Consider the following 22329-nt stretch of genomic DNA (forward strand, 5'->3'; position numbering starts at 1 on the left):
TGATTTGGTGGGTAAAAAGCCATCATTCCTTGCTGAAGAAGAACGTTGCTTGTTGTTCACTGAACGTTACTGTTGTTTGCTGTTCACTCGGAATGGTTTGCAGTTTGCACTATTCGGGTTGAGTTCATAGGCAATAAGCGAGCACTTGCGGTAGGCAAACGGCATCAGCTAGGGGAAGTCTGTGACAAAACACATCACACAATTTCAAAACAATACGAACGACAATTTAGGTGTATTGGTACGGGACTCGTCAAGGTCGTCAACAGCACAATCGAGTTTCCCACGAATTCAAGCCTATTTTATAATTTACGTCAACATCGCGTACTTAGGTAGGCGACTAGCACACTCATGTTCTATGCCGTGTATGCTCATACTACGCTCTTACACTGGGAAAACCAGCAAGCCCTGTATGGTATAAACAGGTTGCCTTTGCCTCAGAGATAGCGCAACAACTGCGTAACACACCCTCAGCAGTGCCACAAATCACACCAGCACGACCGCAACCACTCATGCCTCGCTCCACTGCATGCCCGCGACGCCACCGCCCGAGGCGACACCGTCACCGGTCGAGCCCGCTGCCCTCGTCCTCGGAGCGCGAGTACACGGGCCGACTCTGGGCGCGGCTGCGGCGCTGGGCGCGTCCCAGCGGCCGGCCGTCGCGCGGCGCCAGCGCGCCCGGCGGCAGGTTGACCGGCCGCGGGTACGGGTTGCCGTAGTGCAGCGCCATCTCCAGCCGGCTCTCGGCCTCGGTCAGGTACTGGCGCACCAGCTCCGGGTCAGTGACGCCGGCGTGCCGCCGGAACAGCGTCCCAGCCTCGGACCGGATGTAGAGCCGCTGCTCGTCCGTCTGCGCCGGCTCAGCCGCCTCCCAAGTGCGAGCCGTGCGCAGGATCTGCCGGTACATCCGCAGCACCTGGCCACGCAGGGGCGATGGCGACATGTCCGGTGACCCAACTTCTGGTGAATGTGGGTGCTGGGCACGTGCAGAGCAGGGACACTCCTGGGGAATAAAGAGGTCCAAATTTTTCAACAGTAGCAGTCTGCTTTCAGCTAGCATGTCAGCCAAACAGTGCTTTTTAGTCCCAAACACTCCTCATGGGTTTTGTTTGCCATCACTGGTCTAATAGCATTGTTCAAATTGTGTACATTTATGAAAAGCCTTGCAAAAAATCCTAAAAAACCAAGTGTATGATAACAAAATATTGCATGTGAATTTACCCTAAGTCTCAAATTTAAGCTAAAAAGATGTCAAATCAGCAAAAAATTGGAACAGGACAAGGACATGCCAAAGAAAGCCAATTAGACCACAGCCCCTACCTTAGGTGTCAAAAATCCTAAAACAACAAATGTGTGATAACAGAAAATTGCATGTAAATTTACCATACAGCTCAACTTTAAGTTAAAAATATACCATCATAGCAAAAAATTGGAACAGAACTAGGGCATACCAAAGAGGGCTACCAAGAGCACAGCCCCGACCCCAAGACCACCCAAGTTACATAAAAATAACAGGTTTCTGCACTGTTCAAGGGAAAACCATGACATCTTGGACTAACACAAATTTTGTTTAGAATACCCTTGAGGTAAAAGACAGATCCCATCACTTTCTGAAAATCAGGACCTCCTGGATCTTAACCCCCCCCCCCTTTCTTGTTTAGTTGTCCTCCTAAGGTGGCATTATCGATCTGTCCCTGGAAAAGAACAAATGACGTCATGCTGTAGCCCTTTGAAACAACCAAAAAATTAAGCTTGAAGTTCAGCAGCATATTAAGTTTTGATGAACCTACCATGATCAGCCATCAATTTGAGACAAGGATGGGGATGGCAATTACCAGAGGCTCAGAGTCGCTTTTGACCAAATGGATGGCTAGCCAAAAAGGTACATGAATAAAACACGGCACATTGGCCCACGGCTGCAAAGAAAGACATATTCTTCTGTACGGACTTCCACGCACGCGCTGGACTCGCAAAGAAAAACGTGCACCCACAAATGACAGCTGTCAAATCGGCTGTCACTCGTGACCCAACGTTAGCACTTAAATGTACACCTGATGTATCAATCGCATCCACAAATCCCCGTCCACCGTTTTCGCCCGGCTACCTTGTCCACCCACACGCAACACACCCTCCCGAGCGCTCGAAAATGCGGAGCGGGCGCAAGTTGTCCGAGGCTGTCGCAGCGTTGTTTTTTTTTTGTATGCGCAGAAATGCAGTACCATTCATACACGAAGGAGACGGAATACATGCTCATTTTTTCATGATCCAATCAATGCAGAGTCATTCACACACACAAGAGTAGATTATTATTGACTTAAGTTTATTTTTAAATAGTCTCAGATGGAAAATTGCCAAAAGAAACAGATTCATTGTGTATGTGCGGTATTTTACCAGGACCAGCTGTGAGGCAGCAGTTCAGATTCACCTATATGAGGCGTTCGTGGCCCAATTGATTCGAGAAATGGTGTGTTAAACAATGCAAGCGTGTGGAAGCGACAGCGTCCCTGTGGGAATGAGTGATAGGATGGGCATTTTGGAGGGTATGTAGGGCATTTTGTTGGCGTGACGGGATCGTCGCAAGTTAAACAAGGGTGAGTGATTTTCAAGAGGATCCTATCCCTTACCAGCAGGCTGAAAGACGCGACAGTTGTTGATTTTGGTGACCCACGGTCAGACTGCAAGAAATGCATATTACACCGAATATGTTTGGCGTGCACGTAGACTCAGTGTTTCAAAGAATATGGTGTTACTATGGTATATTTAACCAGGAACCTACCTTGAGCTTTTTGCATGACAAAATAATTTGAAAATTAAGTACAATTTGGCCTGATCCAAGTTCAGTGTATGTACATGTCAGGCCCTGCACACCAACATTATGCAGGTATCCTGAACAGTGGATAACCTTTTGCAGATTAGCCATGGGATCTTAGTAATAGTGCTTAACTACCAGTATTTAGAAAATGCATGTTACATCACAAGTTTGGTTATAGGAGCAGAATTGTGATCCAAATTTTAGTGTATTTAGAGTGTGGTGCACAGTCACTACCATTGCCAGCACATACAGGGAAGGTGTCTAGGACTAATGACATTTTGAATGTTATTGCAGGCAAAACTATGTAAAAATGTCTATTTTATCTAAAGATGGTAGGGAAAATTAATTCCAATTTGGGGTGGTCTGAATTTGGTGCACATGGGCATTAGGTTCAGTTCACTAACATTGCATGGGTGCCCTGGGCAGTGGATTAATTTTTGCAGACTGGCTTAGGTAGAGTTTTACCTTTATTGAGGCATCATTAATCCCTTAGTGTTTGAATTGTAGTGACTGAAGCATTTCAAGTGCAAAGTAAAAAATTGCAAGCCATAGTTATGTAAAAGCAACAAGATAGATATATTAGAGATACTTTTTTCCAATCAGGTGAATTTGACTAGGCCTGGATAAGTAACAACATAGTGTACAGATGGTGCTTCTGTGTGAGGATGTATTGGGCCATTGACTGGGGTTGTTTATTCTGAGACCATCATGTGAAAAATGTTCCATTAGATATCATATGGTTGAAGTTGTACATTATGTCAGCCACAGAGTGTAAGGATAGCCATACATGGTGCAAAGAAGGCCATGTTCACCATAGATTCCAGTTTGGCAGCAACATTTTTGGAACATTTTCAGCTCACAGGTTTGCTGCAAGGGCATCACTACCTCCAGCCCATAGAAAGACAATATTTCAACTAAGTAAAATTTTGTAGTTAACATTTGTAATTTAAAAAATACCCTCAAAATTGTCAAGCAAATACAAAATGAAAACTGAGCATCATAGCTGAGTGTGACATGTACAGGTACCAGGTTCAGTACTGGACCTCATTGCCTACTATCTGTCACCTAGGTTTCTGGTGTAGCAGATGGATGTTGTGCAGATTGGCATGCATAGTTGATATCTAAGCATTTTTAGAATTGCCAGAGATGGGTGTCCTCTATATGAGGATGAGGCATGAATAATATGTTGTGTATTGAAAACAAAATAGAAATGTAGTTACATCCAACTTTGGACGAGTTGGGCTACGAGTGTACCCCACATTCTTGATTTATTTTTCGCTATGGAAGGTTAGGGATTCTGCCTGCTCTAATCCAATTGATTTTTCAGATACGCCCCTGCACAAGATGGGTAGCACAAAGACCAACCGTTCATACATTGTGGCCAAGTACCTGGCACCGACCATCCACCTGTTCCTGATCGGATCTCTCACCACGACCACGGTCGTGATCAAGCTCGCCGCCGGCGAGTCGGTCTGGTTCTACCTGATCTTCCCGGTGCTGATCTTCGCCAACTGGGCCCAGTTCCTGCGCCACCCGAGCTACGTGGAGCCGTCGGACCGGGCCGAGAACCGCGTCAGCCGCTACCCGCTGCTGCGGCCCGACCAGTGCCAGCCGATCCGACCGTCGGACGACGACGTGCACGAGCGCATCATGGACCCGGCGCCTCGCTTCCAGGTGGCCGACGGCGTGCACTTCTGCCGGCGCTGTGCGTTCCACGTGCCGGCGTGCTCGCACCACTGCCCGCTCTGCCTACACTGCATCCGGCTGCGCGACCACCACTGCTTCTTCCTGGGCGCGTGCGTCGGCCGCGACAACATGGTCTACTTCCTGGCGTTCTGTCTGCACGCCTGCCTGGGCTGCGCCGTGGCCGCGTACTGCATCAGCGCGCATCTGCACCGCGCGCTGATGCCGCTGGACACGGTGCAGGGCGCCATCAACTTCGTGCCGCCGATTGCCATGGCCAGCTGGGCGCTGGGCAACATCAGCGCGCTGGTGCTGGGCTACGTGGTGCTGGTCTACCTGGCCGCCACCACCAGTCTCGGCACGGGCTTCATGTTCGGCTACCAGATAGGTGCTGCTGGCGTCGGGCCAGGTGGCGCACATGTGGTCGGTGACGCCGCGGCTGGAGGTGTCGCCGCGCGCCGCGCAGCACTGCCGGCGCGTGTTCGGCCGCTGCGGCCTGCTGCATCTGCTGCTGCCGCTCGACCGTCGGCCGTACGCCTCGCTCGACCAGGCTGACTTCGGGCTGGACGAGGTCAAGGTCCTGTAGAAGTCGGCCGCGCTCAGCCTCGCACTCAACGCTTCGAAGCACGCTAAGTCGTCGTCGCTCGTTTGCGCTCAAGCAAGAGTGGCCCGCTGTGGGTGGAGGGGTGCGCTAGCGAGAGGGAGTTCGGTTCCCCACGCACGGGAGCACGTATGTGATAAGATTATGATGATGCGAGGTGGCTTGCTTTCATCCGAGAGTCGGTACTTACGAAATCAAAGCACTGTAAAAGCGATACGCAGTGTATTTGGTTCGTCATGATTGGCTCAATTTAAAGTGTTCGCCCACTTCTCGCTGGAACATCTAAATAAGGGTGAATCGGAAGGCACGTGCTCCAACCAACCGAGCCATTGAGATGGACAAACCCTGCTGTAAACCGGCAAAGCTTTAGCGTAAACTGGATGCTTTGGAAGGTGAGGGCGTCACAGAGGTGCTTTGCCTGCGTTAGCGCTGTATCACACAGCGTCAGGACCAGAGAAGGCAGGGGGCGACAGTGGCAATATGTCGGCATTGGAGATATGCGTGGGCTGAATGACTGCTCTCTAAAACCACTTCCCGGCTTGTTCTAAAAGGGAAAATGATCTCTAACTTGATTTCTTCAAGTGCGTTTTGTCGGGAGACCGATGGCGGGAGCGTAGCCACCACGTCACCAGCCGGTGCCATGGGCGACCAGTGCTGCAGGGCGCACTCAGCGGAGGCTCTGACAGGAGAGCGCCCGGGCGCGGCGAGGCCAGGCTACCGTGAAGGTCCGGCGCGCCTCCCGCCGGCCGGTGGGAGCGTCCTGGAGTTGGGGCCTGCTCGCTCCGCGGCGCACGCGTCTCACGCTGACCAGCTGGGCCAGGGCCAGTCAATCGAAGCCGTGCTTTCTCCTGCCGCTCGCCGTGCCGTGCCGTGTTGTGCCGTGTGCTGCTCTTGCCGCGCGTGCCTCGTAACGGATGACTGCTGTGGTAGCAATTTTGGCGATCAAACCCGGGTCGTCTCACCTCCGGACCTGAATTTGAATTGCCTTGCTTGCTGACTGTGACAAGTCTATTTGGGCTGTTTTTGTTGGCCGGATATGCTGTCACATGTTGTCAGCGTAAGTGACGTAAGTTACGTAAGTAAGCAGTGACAATCAAAAATGGTCGCCTTAAAGAGCGTTAATTGTAGTAGTGTCACTTAGCTGTGGCAGCCCGCTTCGGGGAGTTTCTGGGGTATGAGTGTGTTGTCAGCACTGATTGATAAAGCCCGTATTTACTAATGAATGATCTCGTTCAATTGTTAAATGGACGGCCTCCGCTTCGTCACCTTTAACGATAAAATTATCATGGCTTTGGTGGTCCGTGCGTGCTTCAGAACTTCATCAACGATGCTGAGTTGGCCAATATGTGGCTGTCAACACCGGTGACAACCATGACAACCTTAGTCAGCTCCAGGCCAGTACGCGTCTGCACGACCGCTCTTGATATGCGCTCAACGAATCCAAAGCAAAGAGGCTTGCGGGAGAGTACAGCTCCCTGCCGGAAGCATTCGGTCACGGCTGAAATATATTCCTGCGTAGTGTTTGGGGCACCGTGTGCAGGGGTGACGTCACCGACGAGCCGAAATAGAAACCTGCAGTGTGCATATTTGTCGCGAGTTTTGCGTTGTCGGCCGTGTTATGTTGTTGACTGTTTTTGCGGAGCGATTGATCGTACCTGCCCATGTCTGGATCGTTCGTTTGCGACAGGGGAACGGCATTGTAGTCTCAATGCTTCCATGCCACGTGTCGGTATTTGGGTATGGTATTGGCATGCATGGTAAATGTTCCCACGCTACGTCTCGGTATTTAGGGCCGAAAGTGGAATGGTAGTCTAATCCTATCGACGCGCTTATGTTAATCATAATTATATGATTTTGCATGTGTATCTGGAGTAACCAGCAAGATGTCGCAACTGTCGCTGTCCCATACGGTGTCTCTGAGAAAAGGGGGACAGGCTTGCGTTGGCTGGCCATTTTGCCGCTGTCAGTTAGTAGAAGACAAACTGACGACGCGTTTCCTAGTCTAGATTGTGCTCCCATTCTCATTATGTCATTGTGACCGTGTGGCGAGCGGCGGTTGCTGCTGTGATATATCGTTTGAAGCAATTGCTATCGTAGCGCGCTGATAGCGTTCGAGTCAGCGTGGTAGCGATTTGCATGGCATGCGCTTCTCACAATTTCATTGTTCCCAAATTCCTGGTTCGGTTAGGTTGTACGGCCGAGAAGCGTGTGATGAGGCCGTGGACGTTCATGAATGCCCAGCCTGCGCTGGCTGTGTAACATTGCATCGTTCAGTTCCCATTTTGACTCGATGCTACATTGAAGTGCACGATGGTGAACTTTGGTCAACGACCACACACTCGACCGCACAGAAGGAATCGAGGAATGAGGCCTTTTCGCACCCTCTACGGATGTCTTGGGCTGAACTCGGCCGTGGGGTCCGTTGGGCTCCGGGGGGGGGGGGGGGGGGGGGGGCAGATCTGCGCTTGGCAGAACGAGTGTTGACGTACAGCTGATATGAAGCTGCGCGGTATTGCACTTCAGTGGGCGGCCGCGGCATTCGCCAGATGTCCATTGCTCACTTTTGGCGCACCCTTTTCCGTCCATTTGTTGGTGCTTTCCGTGTGCGTCCACTGAGCTCTTGGCCATAGGTTGCATTCGGGGCTCAATTGGCATTGTGTGGGCCGCATTCATTGTTGGCTGTTCTAAGCTGAACCGACGTGATCGACACGGTCGGTTGGTGTGGTTTAGCTATGAATATATAATATATAAATAGCTGGCTTTCGTCTTTGCCGGCCGTTATTCAGAGGTGTGCTAATACTCTGCGCAGCTGGCGGTGTGTGCGGTGTATTTATCTCATGCGGATGTTCATGTTGCGTATGACAATGCTTCGCTATTGCCTGCCGTGTTCGTCTTGGAACTATATTTGCACTAAATAAAGCGTGTAATCGAACACTTCGCATTAACGATCGTCTTAACAACAATATATTGTTGCGGATGTGTTCTTCACTGTGAAGCCGCATGATAGCCCGATTTATCCTTACCATGGGTGTTGTCACGTTTCTTTTATAGGGCTGGCGGACAAATCAAGATTGCAGTTCTCAAACTGAAATTTGGAGGACAACTGGACGTGGAAAGAACATTTTAAAAAGGGAGACCAAATTCGCTTTGGGAAGATTGTACGGGACATATCCCCCAGCCCCTCCCACACTCCAGTGGTCACACCCATGCTCGCAATAACCACACTGACGTGCCCTTACCAGCGCTAAACGGCTCTGGAAAGCACGCGACGCGCGAGCGCTCCTCTCGCCACGTGTGACGCCTCACCCTCCGTACCCGCACCAAAACGTCCCATCTCCGCGCCGCACCACCAGCCTACCGGCGTACGAACACGAGCTCGTACATGGAGCAGACCTTGCGTTCGTCGCCGAGCTCGGGCAGCCCGTGGCACGACACCTGCTCCACCTGGCGGCGCGAGCTGACCAGCCGCAAGCCGCTGTGCTCCAGCCCGACCAGCACCTGGTAGAGCTGGCGCAGCCGCTCCAGCCGCTGGCGCGGCGCCAGCTCCTCCACGTCCAGCACGGTCTGTACGCCGAGCTGGCGCACGTCGTCCAGCACGCGCGTGCTCATCATGCGCCGCAGCGCAGGCCACTCCTCGCCGTCCAGGTCGAGCAGCAGGAAGTCGAGCTGGCGGCTGCGGTGGCCGAAGGCGTACAGCACCTCGTCCAGCGTCATCACCTTGTCGCCGGGCAGCGCGGCCGAATCGTTGCCGGCCAGGCGGATGCGGTAGAGCCAGGAACGGTCGCTGCGCCGGTGGTCGGCCCGGTGGCTGGCCGGGTCGAACATGTACACCTGGAAGAGCGTGGGGGCAGTCACGACAGTGGAGGTCCACGGCCCGCGGGCCAGCTGGACAGATGTGTCACATGGGTCTGCGTGAGGTGAGAGTTGGCAAGTGCAAAGTGTTGTCTGGGTCCATTGTTATTAGATGAAATGCACATTTACGTTGTACAACAAAGAAAGACTTACACGTAAATGCGTTAAATTGTTGACGGAATTTTATTGTCGCCAGCGTACGTGATTAGCAACTTCACATGAATCCGATCATTCACAAAGGTTCAGGACGAGGTTCGGACGCGGATCGCGAGTGAGTGCAAATGCGCGGGCTCATATCAATAGCACGTTAGCTTACACTTGCCGTTCAAAAAGGCCAGACAAAAAATCAGACCGACTGAGCATTTCGCACCGACCAGAATGATCAGTGTGATCTGTGCGAAAGCTGTTCTGAGTTTTCACGCCAACTCTCCAAAATTGTCCTTCGTCGCGAAGGGAATGTACCCTGTTATGAAACTGCGTCACTCACGTTGCACCCCAAGTTTGTCATGGCTTTCTCGAACGACTTTGAGCTGGCGCCGAAGGAGTACACGAGGCAGTTGTCGTGGTCCAGGCCCAGGCTGGGGTCCAGACACACCATGTGGTCCTCGATCTCATGGCAGGCCCGACCTCCTGCAGAACGAAAGCACATGTGTCCGCTGTTAAACAGCTGGCGACACTGGAGCCATGATTGGCTCCGCGATGACGTCATGACAAAGGTCTGTGATACCGGCACGGGGGCCCCGTGCTATCATCGCGGACTTCGCCACGATGCGCAAGGTGTGAGGGCACGCTGCATGCTACGTCATGTTACAAGAGGTTCTGATGATATGCAACACAGGTATCATTAGCCCGTTTAACATGCGAATTGCACTTCATAGTTAATTAGTCTGAATGAAACTATGCAGCCTTCAGATTCCCACGAACGGAATCACCTACCGAGATAGGCATACGCCCCACATGAGGATGGAGGATTTTCTATGTAGTCGTAGAAAGCCTTGACGTCTAGCAGTTCGTGCGGTGGCATCTTCCACTTAGACATCTTGAAATGTTTCACCATCTCTGGACTGGTTACTTGAAATTTTCCATCTTCAGAGAAGATCTGTCAGCAGCATGTCAATCATATCAGCCTACCCATATGTCAGCACGCAAGTTGGCAGCAATATTTCACCCAGTACCGGGTGCTTCCTTGCCTCAAGTATGGTATCCAATGATCCTGGGCCTTTGTCACGAAAGTAACAGCCTTATTACAAACCCAGCATTCATGAAAAATGCATCTGTGCAGAAACCTTGAAATAAGTAACAACATATTGAGAATGCCATCGCAATATGGCGCCATTAGCGTAAGTCCCCGAAAAGTTAGCTGACTATCGTTATTTGCTCGCCGTTGATCGTTACGTTGGCAGCAAAAGGCTCATATGCACTTAACTGATTTCTCATAATTACACATCAAAACAGGGTGTGGGCCCTGACATGTAGTAATGTCCTGTGATGTCACGTGACGCCCACGCAGGTACTCACCGGCGTCCTGTCGTGATGAGTCGGGGCAATGACCATCATGAGGAATAGAATTCCTGCGATTATGGATACGTTTTTGGCCACCCTTGTCCAGCTCCGCTTACTCATGCCGAACGCCATCTGTGAAACAGTTGCATAATGTTTAAGCGACGGAGAGCAACAGTATCTTTTTGTCCTCACAAATTCTTGAGAGGCCCTTTTGGCCAAGCTACAGGCCTTGCAGACGCATATAACGTACCAAAGCCCATATTAAGCAGGCCCCTATAACTGACTTAGAGGGTACAAAATAAAACTCAGAAGACCCTCTGTATCACCACGTCCGTTTTATGGAACATGACACCGTCTTTATGAATTCGGCAACTCATGCTCTAGATCAGGAGGCCCTATTTTGTGCTAAAAAGAGGCCCTATTCTGCCTCTGAAGGCCATCATTATCAACTGGGAGGCCCCTAGTCTGCAACAGGGGAGCCATCTGAATGTGTCAGATGGCCTCAGTTCCAGATCATGATGGCCTCAGATCCGGGTCAGGACCCCCTGTTTTGGAATACGGAGGCCCCGTTCTGGGACAATGAGGCCCTTTGCTGGATTCGAAGGACCCCATTTACGATTCGTGATCATCCTGACCTGGATTATGAGGTCTCCATGCATCATGAAATCCTTTTTGTAACAGGAGCCTTGGGTTTTTGGTTTTTGAGACCCTTTATTGGACCGGAAACATTCTTGCATCAACTACAGAACCTCTATTCTGGATTTTTCATTGTCGAAATATGTTTGCATGGATGCTGCTACGTGTAATAATTTGATACGGGCACGTGCCCCGGTGCCCACTCCCCTTGAGTACGATATTGTACATGAAGTCACCCTAAAAAGGAGGCCCCATTTGGCCAGATGGGTTCTGGAAAATTGTGGCCCCCCCCCCCCCACCCGACTTAAAACCCGTAGTGCCGACTGCGCTGCAGAGTATTCTGGTGCTTTAGATAACCCAACCGTTTGCGCTGGCGTACGTATCAAGGTCAGTGCATTCATTATGGGTAGAGTATGATGAGTACAGTTGGCATGGTGGAGCCGTCAGAATAATTACCTTAACTGGAAAAATGACATAACTGTGACTGTTCTATCTCAGTTTGCGAGGTTGTTGCCACATCTGCCGCGCGGTATTCCCCAATCATGTGTGCATATACGTAAGTACAATCATACCTTTGAGCGTTTAGGCGGTGGCTCCATTCACCATTCTAGCTTTTTGCGTTTCGAGCCTCCCAGTCCCAACCACTACCGGCACTCAGACCCTTCCAGGGGTCCCAAATGGTTTTAAGACTTCTGATCCCAACCACCACGGGCACTCAGACCCTTCCAGGGCCCCAAATGGTTCCATAATAGTGGACAGTCTTTGACCACCTCCCGCCATCAGAGATTCCGCGGTTTCTCGTTTCATTGGACGTTAATTAGAAAGAATTCCTCACAGAAATTGTTCCCGTTCCCAGTGCTCTTTATAGATGTGCACTCGGAGATTGTCAATCGAGTTTTCCATGGCAGCAATATTGCCATTTGCACCAGGTGCCGCGTGCCTTAAATACACAATTCAGCGGCCGAAAAATCTGGAACGATCAGATGGTGGTTGGCGAGTGGAGAGTGCCAGACAGAGACTGCACAGAGCGGGCGGGTTGTCGATTTGCAGAAGATCGCTGCCACCGAAGGCTGAAGTAAACAACTATTTTTACTGACGTAGCTTTACTGAGTTAATATGAAATGAACACGGCGAATCGTTGTTTCTAGTCATAAGCTTCCAGCTCGGTTTACAACACATGGAAGTCATTTATTCATCGCCATAAAAGCACCCTCCATGATCGTGGCTGTGTGAGACCGAATGCACGCACGCGGCACGGCGACAGCGTTGCATTTCTCCATCGCCTGACCGTCTGCTGTGCTGCGTTCAACTTCAGTTGCTCTTCCGTGCTGCGTTGCAGTCGCACGGGCTGAATCGGGAGACTCACTTCGTACTCACATTGAAACTCGTGAAAGACCAATGCCATTTGAAGGGAATGTTGCACATTTGGAGATGTCGAAGGAGGCATCAGATGTGGTGAATCAAGCTCACTTAAAACCACTGTCATGCTTTAAAGTGGAAAAGATTGTTCTCGACAACACAGTTTCTTTATATGGTAAATATGCTTCTCTGGTATCTGATAAAAGCTTATCGCTGATAAGCTATTATTTCTGCCTATATCTGCCTAATCCTAATTTTTAATATATTCACAGATATCTTAGAGGCTTCCCGCGCGTCTAGCTCAATGCGTCTTTGTTTGACTGCGTCATCGTACATTTCGCATTGGTTAAGAGACAATTGATGGCCGTTATATCTGGCAATCGTGCTCATGAACGTCAGATATGAGAGACTCGACAATTATAGATGCGTTGCCTTGATCACTGCATGGCTAATGAATGGCAGGATTTTAATTATTTTATCATGACGTCATAAATCCATGGATAACCTTAAAAATGTATCCCTAAAAAGTTTGCACATCTTCGCGGGCGTGTAGCTCAGAAACTAGACGGGTTCGGGTCTCAAGAAGGGCAGGACTGTAGAGTGCACGGAATAATCTTCAAGATGGCTATTTAATTTCGAAACCTCTGACAAATATGGAGAACACCCTTTCAATATAACTGCGCCGTAGGCCAGATCGTCTGGAGCCTTCATTAAGCCCGTGCACGATACACGTGACAAGTTGAGTCCATATTGGGAACGTACTTGTGTATGCAAAGTGTTTGCACAGAAAATGCAAATACACTCGCTAACAAACTAATATACTACATATGGGCTAAACGGAACGGACTATGTGACTTCCAACATGACTGCATGCATCAGCTGACCAACAGCACTATGCCCCTGACACTCGCTAACTTCAGATGTGTTTTCGACCTTTGACATCGAAAAGGGGATGAAGCTTCCTGAGACTTCATCTAATAGCATTCCCTATGCAAACTGTGCGGCTGTCGTCGCTTTCACAGTACGTCATCCGTTAAAGTTGGTCCATCGGGTGGCGTCGAATGTGTTCAAATGCTATTTTCATCCCTAGCCTTTCCAGTTGTCGTAGTGGGTCAACGGTTGTCCATTTCTAACTCAAAACAGTAATTCGAGGTCATTTCGGGTCATTCCCTGACCAACCATAACATTGGCATCAGATGTCCACGAACTTTTTGCTTCACTACATGGTAAGGATACTGGTGTACTGCGGTCTTAATGGGCACGCACTTCATATGGTCTGAGGCAATCTGTTTTGTTTGACCTGACAGGGTATTGACCTTGAACGACCTCTCCTGTGGTAATTGGCAGATTGACATGTACTTGGTAACCACTCGTTATATTCACGTCATTACACCTCGCTCCACGGGATCTCCAACGCACGGTGTCAAAAATCAGTGTCAACGTTGTGGACAGGCAGTTGTCCTCATTTTCGCCGTGCAAAACTGTATATATACTGTACAAAACTGCATAAAACTGTATACTCTCCCCAAAACTATATATATACATATATATATATATATATATATATATATATATATATATATATATATACAATATGTATGCAATATATATGTGTATATATATACATATATACATACATAAATGCCTGTTACACGCTCGCATGAAGAGATTCCAAATCCAAGTAGCCAAAATTTAGTACCATCTACAAACGCCGAACAGTACATTGAAAGGCCTCCCTAGCAGTCCGAAAGGTGCATGGCAGGTGCGAGCCCAAGCCCTACCTACGCCCTACGATGCCCAAGGTTATAGCCTCAAGCGTTGATATGGAGTTGCCTGGCGTGGGACGTTTGTCGGCTGTCATTTAACAGACGTGTATCCGGAGCCCATTCTCGTATCGAAGCTGCTTGCTGTGAGCAGTGCGCTCAGGCCGATAACGGCGCCCCCATAATCGGGGAGGTGAGCGACACGCCCTAAGTGATAGCCCGGTCTCTTTATTGGCGTGCACCAGTTATGTACTCGCAAATATGCATTTGGTCGGTACATTACGGATTCGCCATGTACGGCGTGCGAGCAAGAGACAGTCTCCTTCGGGCAAACGCTAATTTCACTGGAACGCAACGACGCAACGGCAGACCATTATAATAATCGGTTGGAGTTTGGGACTGAAACTAATGCCTAATATCATGCATTAAATGCGCGGTGGTTGAACTGCGTTATAAGCGTACTTTCTCACGGAACGATGTGCGAGGCACAAGTCACGAACAAAGCAGTCGCGATCCTCTAGCATGACCCGGCTGCCTGCTTTTTTGCCCGCTGATGGCTTACCTTGGATCCTGTGCGTCCGCCTCCACTCACACAGACACACACACGCTACTTCACCCGGTCACCCGGTCTCTCGGCGGCCCCACGTCTTCTGCGCGGGTCGCTGACCCGGCGTCCAGCCTCCACGGCGCATGCGCACCTGACCGCGCGGAGCCGCCCGAGGCGAGGTTCGCCGCTGCCCGAGCGGGAGCCGTGGGGAGACGGACGGGCGGACACCATCCAGCCCGGTCCGCAGGCCGGTCTCTGGCTGATCGGGGCCGCTGAGCAGGAGTCAGGGTGCGCAAAGTGCGTTGACGGCTCCTGCCCGCGTTCAGGTCTGTGTTTCCGATTTGCTGGAGGCAGTCAATGAAGTTACGGACGTTGGCCGTCGCTGGTCGCGCCTGTGGCATCCTGTACAATGCGTGCAGAAAGCTGGATATCCGCCAATTCCTACCCGAGCATCCAAAACAAATGATCACCTATTCATTTCTTTCAACAAACGAATCGCGACATATTCTAGCATTTAGAGATTTGTTGCTATGCTATGTAAAACAAGATATTAGATTTCAACACACACACGCATATATATATATATATATATATATATATATATATATATAATATATATATATATATATATATATATATATATATATAACTGCAGGGAAATTATTGGCTATTGCATCCACAGCCCCTCCCGACAATGCTCTCCTATATTCCATGGGTATTTCATGCAGCGGTTCTTTCTGCCTCCCCGGGGCCGGGTAAGGTCCGCAAAACTGGGACAATGGGAGCAATCTATATTCAGGCTTTACCAAAGTGACAACAGAGTTATAATCCCGGTCTAGGGCTGATCCCGGGAGATTAGTGAGAGTGAGTATTACGTGGTTACGGAGGTCGCCTCGCGACATCGACTCTAGGGAACATTTGCGATCGATAGTCAGCCCTTCTGACGAAATCAGGAAGCGTCGCCCCACTGGGACTACCCGGAGAACGGACCCTGTTTTTGAGCCATCTCATTGCGGCAGGGGCTGCTCCTGTACCCTGCTCACCGCTGTCAATTTCCTTGATCTTCAGAACACATTTCATTTCAGCGTTCCGACATTCCGTGGGTGTCTCTCAACTCCCTTGACGAGGGGCATCTCTTGACTTAGCGCACTCGACGCAATGAGGATAACTTCATCATATGGGCGCCATCTCAAATGGATTTGCAACAAACTGAAGGCCATTCCATATGTAAGCTGTTAGCCTTCCCAAACGAACACGTAAGATCCTTGGTGCATGACTACTGACTATTACTCCTCACTACCGCGTTGCCAGATGGGCACTCTGTTCACTGGCAGGTCACGAGAAAGCTGGGCAGGCTGCCCAGGCCTGCTATTCGGTCCCCAACTGAGCCAGAACAGGGAAACAAAAACTACCAAACAGCCTCATACCTAACGTGTCCAGCGATGACCCAAGCATTGATCAGTTCGGGTCGTCCTGTGACATTTTGTCGTGGTAGGTCAACTGAGATGTTTGCAACGGAAATGTGACATTAACGATTTGCGTAGACGAGACATGCGCTTTTAGCGAGGCACGCACGAGCTCTTAATTAGATGCAATGCAAAATAATGTTTTGTGATGGAGCAATGACCAGCGCAGGCTCATTTAAGCTATGGTTGGCAGACTCATAGTACTAAAAAGTTGTAAAAGCACGTGTTTGCAATGCCTTCTCTTTCATCGCACCTCAGGGCATCTCGGTCGCGTAAATCAGTTTGGACATAGGCAAACATTTATACTAAGCAGGGATTCACGGGCATTCTGAGCGCAGACATAGGAGTAAGCCTGGGGGGGGGGGGGGGGAGGGAAGGCGCTGGGAAATACATTTCTCATTGTTCTTTAAATCGGGTTTTATCTACTTCAACTTTGCCGGTAGAATGCACCTTCATCCAGAATACAATTGTCCTTTCAAGTTATCCCCGAGTTCCATTTTCCGTAATCTTACGATGTCCCTCCCTAATCTTAAGAGGCATGATCATACCCATGCATAGACCAGTCTTCACGGATTCCTAACAAATAAGTTCATTCATTAGTGGATGGAAAAGCTGCATTCAGGCGTATTGGTCAAAGTGTAAAAGGATCCAATGATGGTGATTAGGGTTTGAGGGCACGCCGATAACAAGGGCATTTTGCAGCTGCAAAAGGATGAATTACATCGGCCGTTCATGGACAAGTTATTATACCTTTTTGTAGCCGTATCAGAGTATTCCACACAGCAGTTAGGTCATTTGACGGCATATCGACCAAACAATAAAACGGATCCTTGTCACTTTGAAAAATACTGAAATGGCCTAATTATACGGCAAAAAACACGACTCTGCAAGCTTTAGAGCATTATGGCATACCGATAAGCAACTAAGTGGAGATGAAAATACGCGATGACATCATGAGCACTATTTTTCAACTTGCTCCAGCCAAAACAGTTTACTAAACATAATGTATGTTTTGGTAAAAGTGCATCGGAAAGCGAGATACCAATTTTTCTCAAACTTGTGTCAATATAGCATTTAAGGTCAACTAGGCACCTGTAGTGACCTAGTTTGACACTTCGTCTTATTTTCTGGAAAACGCTCCTTTTGATCTTCTCCAAACTGATACGCGATTGAAAACCAACTAATTGCCGTCCAGACCTAAAAAGGAAGTCAATGAAATATCTTCTAGATCAGTCATAAATCGACTTTGAACAGTGGCGGATCAGGCACGTGGCACCCCATGAGAGAGCGGACCGGCATCGGGTGGCGGAGCGCGAGCGCCTTACTGCCTCGGCAATTGTAACCGTGACCTTGAAACCAACCAGGACTATGGGACAAGGTATATAAATGAAGAACGCATTTTCATCGACCTTACCTACCTGCCATCCATGCCGAGTCACGTAGATTAGAGAAAATTATTTTAACGATAAGGTGTGCGGCCAAATATCAGTAGTTTCAATGTCATGTAAATTTCGGCGGAACTCTGACCGTAACCAATGCATTCCATTCCAACCATGAACATTCATTTCAGTTTTGAAACCAGTCACTACGGCATTTTTTAGGAGCTGTGGAACAATGTTTAAACTACGAGCGCGTGTTAAAGGGAGTGCTCCACATTTATATGGGGTTTTGAGCTGAAATAGTCATCTTGAAGACCTTTCAAAGCTGTTCACAATCCTACCCTCCGTAAGACCTAAGCCCCTCCCGTTTCTGAGCTACGCATCCGCAATAATGGGGATAGGTATATCGGGGAGAGTATTTCAAAGTCACCATGGTATTCATGGCGTCATAATAACGTCATTCAAATCTGTCAGCCGTCATCAACCCTGAGGAAGAGATCTCACTTTGCAGTTGCATCAGTGTGTACAACTAGTCAAACATCACAATAATCCCGTGATGGATCAGTGCAGTGCGAAGCAGTTATTGCAAGGACTTAGTTGTATAAAATCTACGGTGCATGACAGCCAGTGATTTGAACCTGCTTGTCTTACTTTTTGTATTCACATCAACTGACGTGATTAATAAATCGGTGAGATAACTCGCTAAACTAACACTAAAAACGAAAAAACACTAAAAACGATGACAATAAACCTGATCATATGTGGCTGCACAACATGTTGAAAAATAAGTTGACTATCTGCGTTACTCGTGATTGATGACAAGTAGGTAAGGTCGATGAAAACGCGTTCTTCATTTATGCCCCGTTGCACAGTCCCGCTTGGTTTCAAGGTCACGGTAACGGTTCTCGACGCATTGAGCCGATCCTGCCCTGCCACCCGATATACCGGCCCGTTGGCTCATGGTGTGCCGCCGTGCGTGGTCCGCCGTGTTAACATTCGATTTGCGACCGATCTAGAAGAGATTCTGTCGATTTCCTGCATTCCGTCTGAACGGCAACACATCGTTTTTCAATTGCAAATCGTTTGGAAGAAAATTTAAGTGATTTTTTCATAAATTGAGGTCAAATGTCAAACTAGGTCATGACCTGTACCTAGTCGACCTTGAATGTTCTGATGACACATGTCTCAAGAAAGATATATTTTTTATATAAGCTTTTTGATGCACTTTTTCGAAGCAGCCTTGAAACTTGACAAGCTGCTTTCACCATAGCAAGTTAAAAAACAGGGTTCGTGACGTCATGGCGTTATATCATCTGCTCTTAGTTCCTTGTTGGTATGCCGTATAGCTCCAAAACTTGCAGAATCGCATTTTGGACTTATAATTTCCCCATAGCTCTGCCCTCATCAAATTTCAAGGGGAACTGTGTTAGAATGCACTTAACCGCAGTTCAGATGTCGTGGAATGCCAAAGTTTCAACCAGGGTGGGTGAGTGAGCTTCAAGCAGTTCAACCAGTCGCAACCAGATGACGTCATTTTCTCTGAATTCGCAACAAGATCCACATTAGAATAAAAATAGTAGGTAATGCACCAAAACAGCTCGGCATGGACCGTAACTTGGGTAATCATCAACACAGAACGACCCTGCGCAAAAAAAAAATGATCACAGATCGACAGAATGATTCACTTTTCGACAACTCTCGAAATAGTTGGTGACTATACTATACCGTTTGACCACTGCTTTAAAGGCCAAAAGTTGTATTGCGGCTCGGTGCATATCGATGAGACCGGCGGATTCGGCACACGTTTACGGTCGAGCCGCCATCGAGAAGCAAGGCAACCAGATCACTGGCTCCCAGCGCAGCCGCAACGCGACTCTCCTGGTCACTGTAACCTCTTGAAATTGGTGTGGTACATTTCGAGGTGTTCCGGCGTAGCGTCACCGAAGATGAAGTAGCTGACTTTGTGATGAAAGTGTTGATGACCCTACATGGTAATCGGGCAACGCTGCTCCCAAACATCTGACAGACTCCGTTATCGAGAACTCCAGTCTCTATCGCCGGCACATGCTAGTCAGTCAGTTTTTGCCAGCTTACCTCTCCCCGTTACTTCCAACCCCATGGATAATTGCTTTTCGGTGTTGAAATTATGTGTCAAGTAAGAACCAAGCATAATGCATGGAATGCGCCAGCTTCCATGCATTGATCTGTGCGATATGTGCTAAGTGCAATGCATGGAAGACACCAGGTTCCTAACGCGTTGTTTTCGTTCTGAGCAGATCCTGAAGTCCTGTCAGAGCCGGCGGTGTGTCGTCGTGTCCCTGTTAAATACGTGCGTTTGGTTATTTTTGGGGCACGTTCTTGTCACATTTGTGTTACATCGAGACATGCACAGTTCGTTCGAATACTAAGTGAGTTCTGCACTTGAAACAACAACGTTTCCGTCGCCTCGCCTAAACGCTCCATATTGCAGCCAACTGAATTCTGCCAGTAACGAAAATTTTCATGCAAACCCATGTGCTCGGGTAGGGGTTAATTTGACCCACCGAAGTTTTTCCAAAATAAATTCTGAACAGCGCGGCGTGGCCACGCTGAGCTTTGCGTATCCTTAGATTTCAATAAAAGGTCTTTTGACATAACAAATTTAGATGTACCTTGTAAGGTCGCTGACCTATAGCAGGTCAGAGTCAGGCTTTGGCCGTCAGCAAAGGACACTTCTAGGGAATCGTCCAATCGAATGCCACAACAGAGTGTTAGACGAAGCCATACATCTCTGAATAGCCTCTTAGGTAATACACCACCTGAATTTAGAATCACAACAAATTCTATTGACCCGGAGTCAGGTATAAAGTTCAAATAAAATGACCTTGGCCAACATTTTGTTTTTAGGAACATATCTCCTAGCGTAATTCCTGACGCCTGTTTGAATGAAAAAATAGCAGCACTTTCTTATTTTTTGTTTAACTTTACGTATGGAAGGAAAAAAATCACTGGTCTTGAATGAACACCATTGACTTTCTGCTGAGAGCAGTTAACTAGGTTTGCGGCCGTTGCGTGAGGAGTTCTGGGGTCACTCTGGACATCAATCCGAAGTTTGCACTCCTTTGACCTTATTTGACTCCAAGCTCACAGTCTAAGAACTTCAAGTTTTGACACAAGTGATATCACTTACCGGCCGAACCACACTGTGAATTTAATGTCTCAAGCTATCTTAGCTTCCGAGATCTCAGTGGGTCTGACCCCATCCGAGCGAGGGAAATTCGACCGGTCATCCATGTGCGCGTTGAGGAGTGTTGCATCATCGGGAGAAAAACACGTTGCTTTGAAGGACGCCGCGTCATCCGCCATCCGCCAACAATGCTGTACGGAAGGCGTTTCTTCCAGCGCCAAACACGGTGATTTCCGGGGGTCTCCGTTTTGCGCTTCTTCCTATGCGTCTGTCATGTTGTTAAGTCGGTGCACACATCAGCCTTGACCGAGCGACTTAACGCAGAGGTCTTTTCTTCTTTTTTGCCTCTTAAAAGAGAACGCCGCACGCCGCCATGCCCCTGTTGTGGAGCGCCCGCGACTGCATTGGCCATAATAACGCTAGGTCATGGAGCAGCCGGGATTCCAGCGCGCTTCCTACGTGGGAGTCCGACACATCAACCGCTTGGTCATTACGTCCCCTTACATCGAGGTGTGACCACGCATGTATTGGCTTCACACATAACAGGTGGATGCAACACGAAATGCACACCTCAGGCCCGGCCAGCTGCCGCCGCCGTCAGCCAATCACGTCACAGTGATGTCATGAGCGGCACGGGTGCTCTGCGGGACTTCCCGACTTTCCATGATTAACCGCATGTTGGCCGTGCTACCGCACCTGACTGGGGAGCAGGGCTTACCGAATGTAAGGGCTCGGTATGATCGGAGGATGCATCGCTCAAACGCTTCTTTTCAAAGGCCTCCAATCACTGAAGTTTGGTGATGTGTGGAAGCAATGGATTGTAAGTTGTTAAGTGCATGTGCGAGGAACATTATTCATATGGATAAGACGGTAGTCAATAGACTTATTCCTCGGAGAGAAAAAAAAACAGGAGAATGGAGGTGTAGATGCGTTGATATTTCGGCAACATGCCTTTACCAAAGCAATAGCAGAAATGAATACAAAACTGCTTACCAACACTCCTTCTCGATGCCTTTTCAGTTTCTTTTTTAAACAACGAGTCACATTTTTACAAGACACCAACATTCAGCGGATTAAACAAGGAACGATTGCCAGTCATTACTAGGATGCAGTGCAGATCTGTCTAATAATCAGAATACGCGAAAATGTGTGTACACGCAAACGAATTCAAGTAAACAGGCATCCCGCATCACGCTTCATTCAAATGTGCAAGCACATTTAAGTAAACAGGCATCACACATCACGCATCACTTATACGCGCAAGCGATTTCAGTTGAACCAGCATCACACATCACGCGTCAGGCATCACTTACACATGAAAATTATTTTAAGCTAGCACACATCACACATCAAGGCACATATTACGTTCGCATAATGGGTCATGCTGAGTCCTGTACGTTAAGGTTTGGTTGCCGACGTTTAATGCCAGAAGGTTTACTTATTCTTCTGTCCGGGTGGTCCCTTGCTCTGTAGATGACTTAAAGCTCTACAACAGACATGCGGCTCATAGCTCCCTCGATTTCAGCCTGGGCGTGTTTTGCCATAAATGATCATCGAAAGGGGTA

At 48.7% G+C, this 22329-nt stretch overlaps 3 protein-coding genes across 6 annotated transcripts; 1 reads left to right on the plus strand and 2 right to left on the minus strand.

The window, feature by feature from the left end:
• Nucleotides 1-217: 217 nt before the first annotated feature.
• On the minus strand, nucleotides 218-2125 carry LOC119103848 (LYR motif containing protein 1). 4 transcript variants are annotated; one of them, XM_037227516.1, is made up of 2 exons: nucleotides 2102-2125; nucleotides 218-1000 (listed from the first exon to the last, which is right to left on the minus strand). In XM_037227516.1, exon 2 carries the CDS (start codon nucleotides 938-940, stop codon nucleotides 560-562), a length of 381 nt encoding a protein of 126 aa, XP_037083411.1. In that variant the 5' UTR covers nucleotides 941-1000; nucleotides 2102-2125; the 3' UTR covers nucleotides 218-559. The 4 variants fall into 4 exon arrangements, with proteins under 4 accessions (XP_037083411.1, XP_037083409.1, XP_037083410.1 ...); XM_037227514.1 differs by lacking the exon at nucleotides 2102-2125 and adding an exon at nucleotides 1912-2090; XM_037227515.1 differs by lacking the exon at nucleotides 2102-2125 and adding an exon at nucleotides 1833-2090.
• Nucleotides 2126-2505: 380 nt separating this feature from the next.
• Nucleotides 2506-7503, plus strand: LOC119103846 (palmitoyltransferase ZDHHC2). Its single transcript, XM_037227510.1, has 2 exons — nucleotides 2506-2588; nucleotides 4137-7503. The coding sequence occupies exon 2, from the start codon at nucleotides 4154-4156 to the stop codon at nucleotides 5045-5047; it is 894 nt and encodes a 297-aa protein (XP_037083405.1). The 5' UTR covers nucleotides 2506-2588; nucleotides 4137-4153; the 3' UTR covers nucleotides 5048-7503.
• Nucleotides 7504-7903: 400 nt separating this feature from the next.
• On the minus strand, nucleotides 7904-14849 carry LOC119103845 (methyltransferase-like protein 24). Its single transcript, XM_037227509.1, has 5 exons — nucleotides 14769-14849; nucleotides 10464-10580; nucleotides 9882-10044; nucleotides 9433-9575; nucleotides 7904-8924 (listed from the first exon to the last, which is right to left on the minus strand). Exons 2-5 carry the CDS (start codon nucleotides 10578-10580, stop codon nucleotides 8448-8450), a joined length of 900 nt encoding a protein of 299 aa, XP_037083404.1. The 5' UTR covers nucleotides 14769-14849; the 3' UTR covers nucleotides 7904-8447.
• Nucleotides 14850-22329: the final 7480 nt, after the last annotated feature.

The sequence above is a fragment of the Pollicipes pollicipes genome, unplaced genomic scaffold, assembly GCF_011947565.3.
Source record: "Pollicipes pollicipes isolate AB1234 unplaced genomic scaffold, Ppol_2.1 Scaffold_5724;HRSCAF=6776_pilon_pilon_pilon, whole genome shotgun sequence".
Lineage (NCBI taxonomy): Eukaryota > Metazoa > Arthropoda > Thecostraca > Pollicipedomorpha > Pollicipedidae > Pollicipes > Pollicipes pollicipes.

Bases quoted from the DNA above. Each gene is read 5' to 3' on its own strand.
- LOC119103848 (XM_037227513.1), bottom strand. From the start codon at position 1,383: ATGGTAAATTTACATGCAATTTTCTGTTATCACACATTTGTTGTTTTA. The intron at 1,001-1,317 runs GTAGGGGCTGTG...TTTATTCCCCAG, and splicing joins TAGGATTTTTGACACCTAAG to GAGTGTCCCTGCTCTGCACG.
- LOC119103846 (XM_037227510.1), top strand. From the start codon at position 4,154: ATGGGTAGCACAAAGACCAACCGTTCATACATTGTGGCCAAGTACCTG.
- LOC119103845 (XM_037227509.1), bottom strand. From the start codon at position 10,580: ATGGCGTTCGGCATGAGTAAGCGGAGCTGGACAAGGGTGGCCAAAAAC. The intron at 9,576-9,881 runs GTAGGTGATTCC...TTCGTTCTGCAG, and splicing joins TGGGGCGTATGCCTATCTCG to GAGGTCGGGCCTGCCATGAG. The intron at 8,925-9,432 runs GTGAGTGACGCA...ACGCTCTTCCAG, and splicing joins TGACAAACTTGGGGTGCAAC to GTGTACATGTTCGACCCGGC.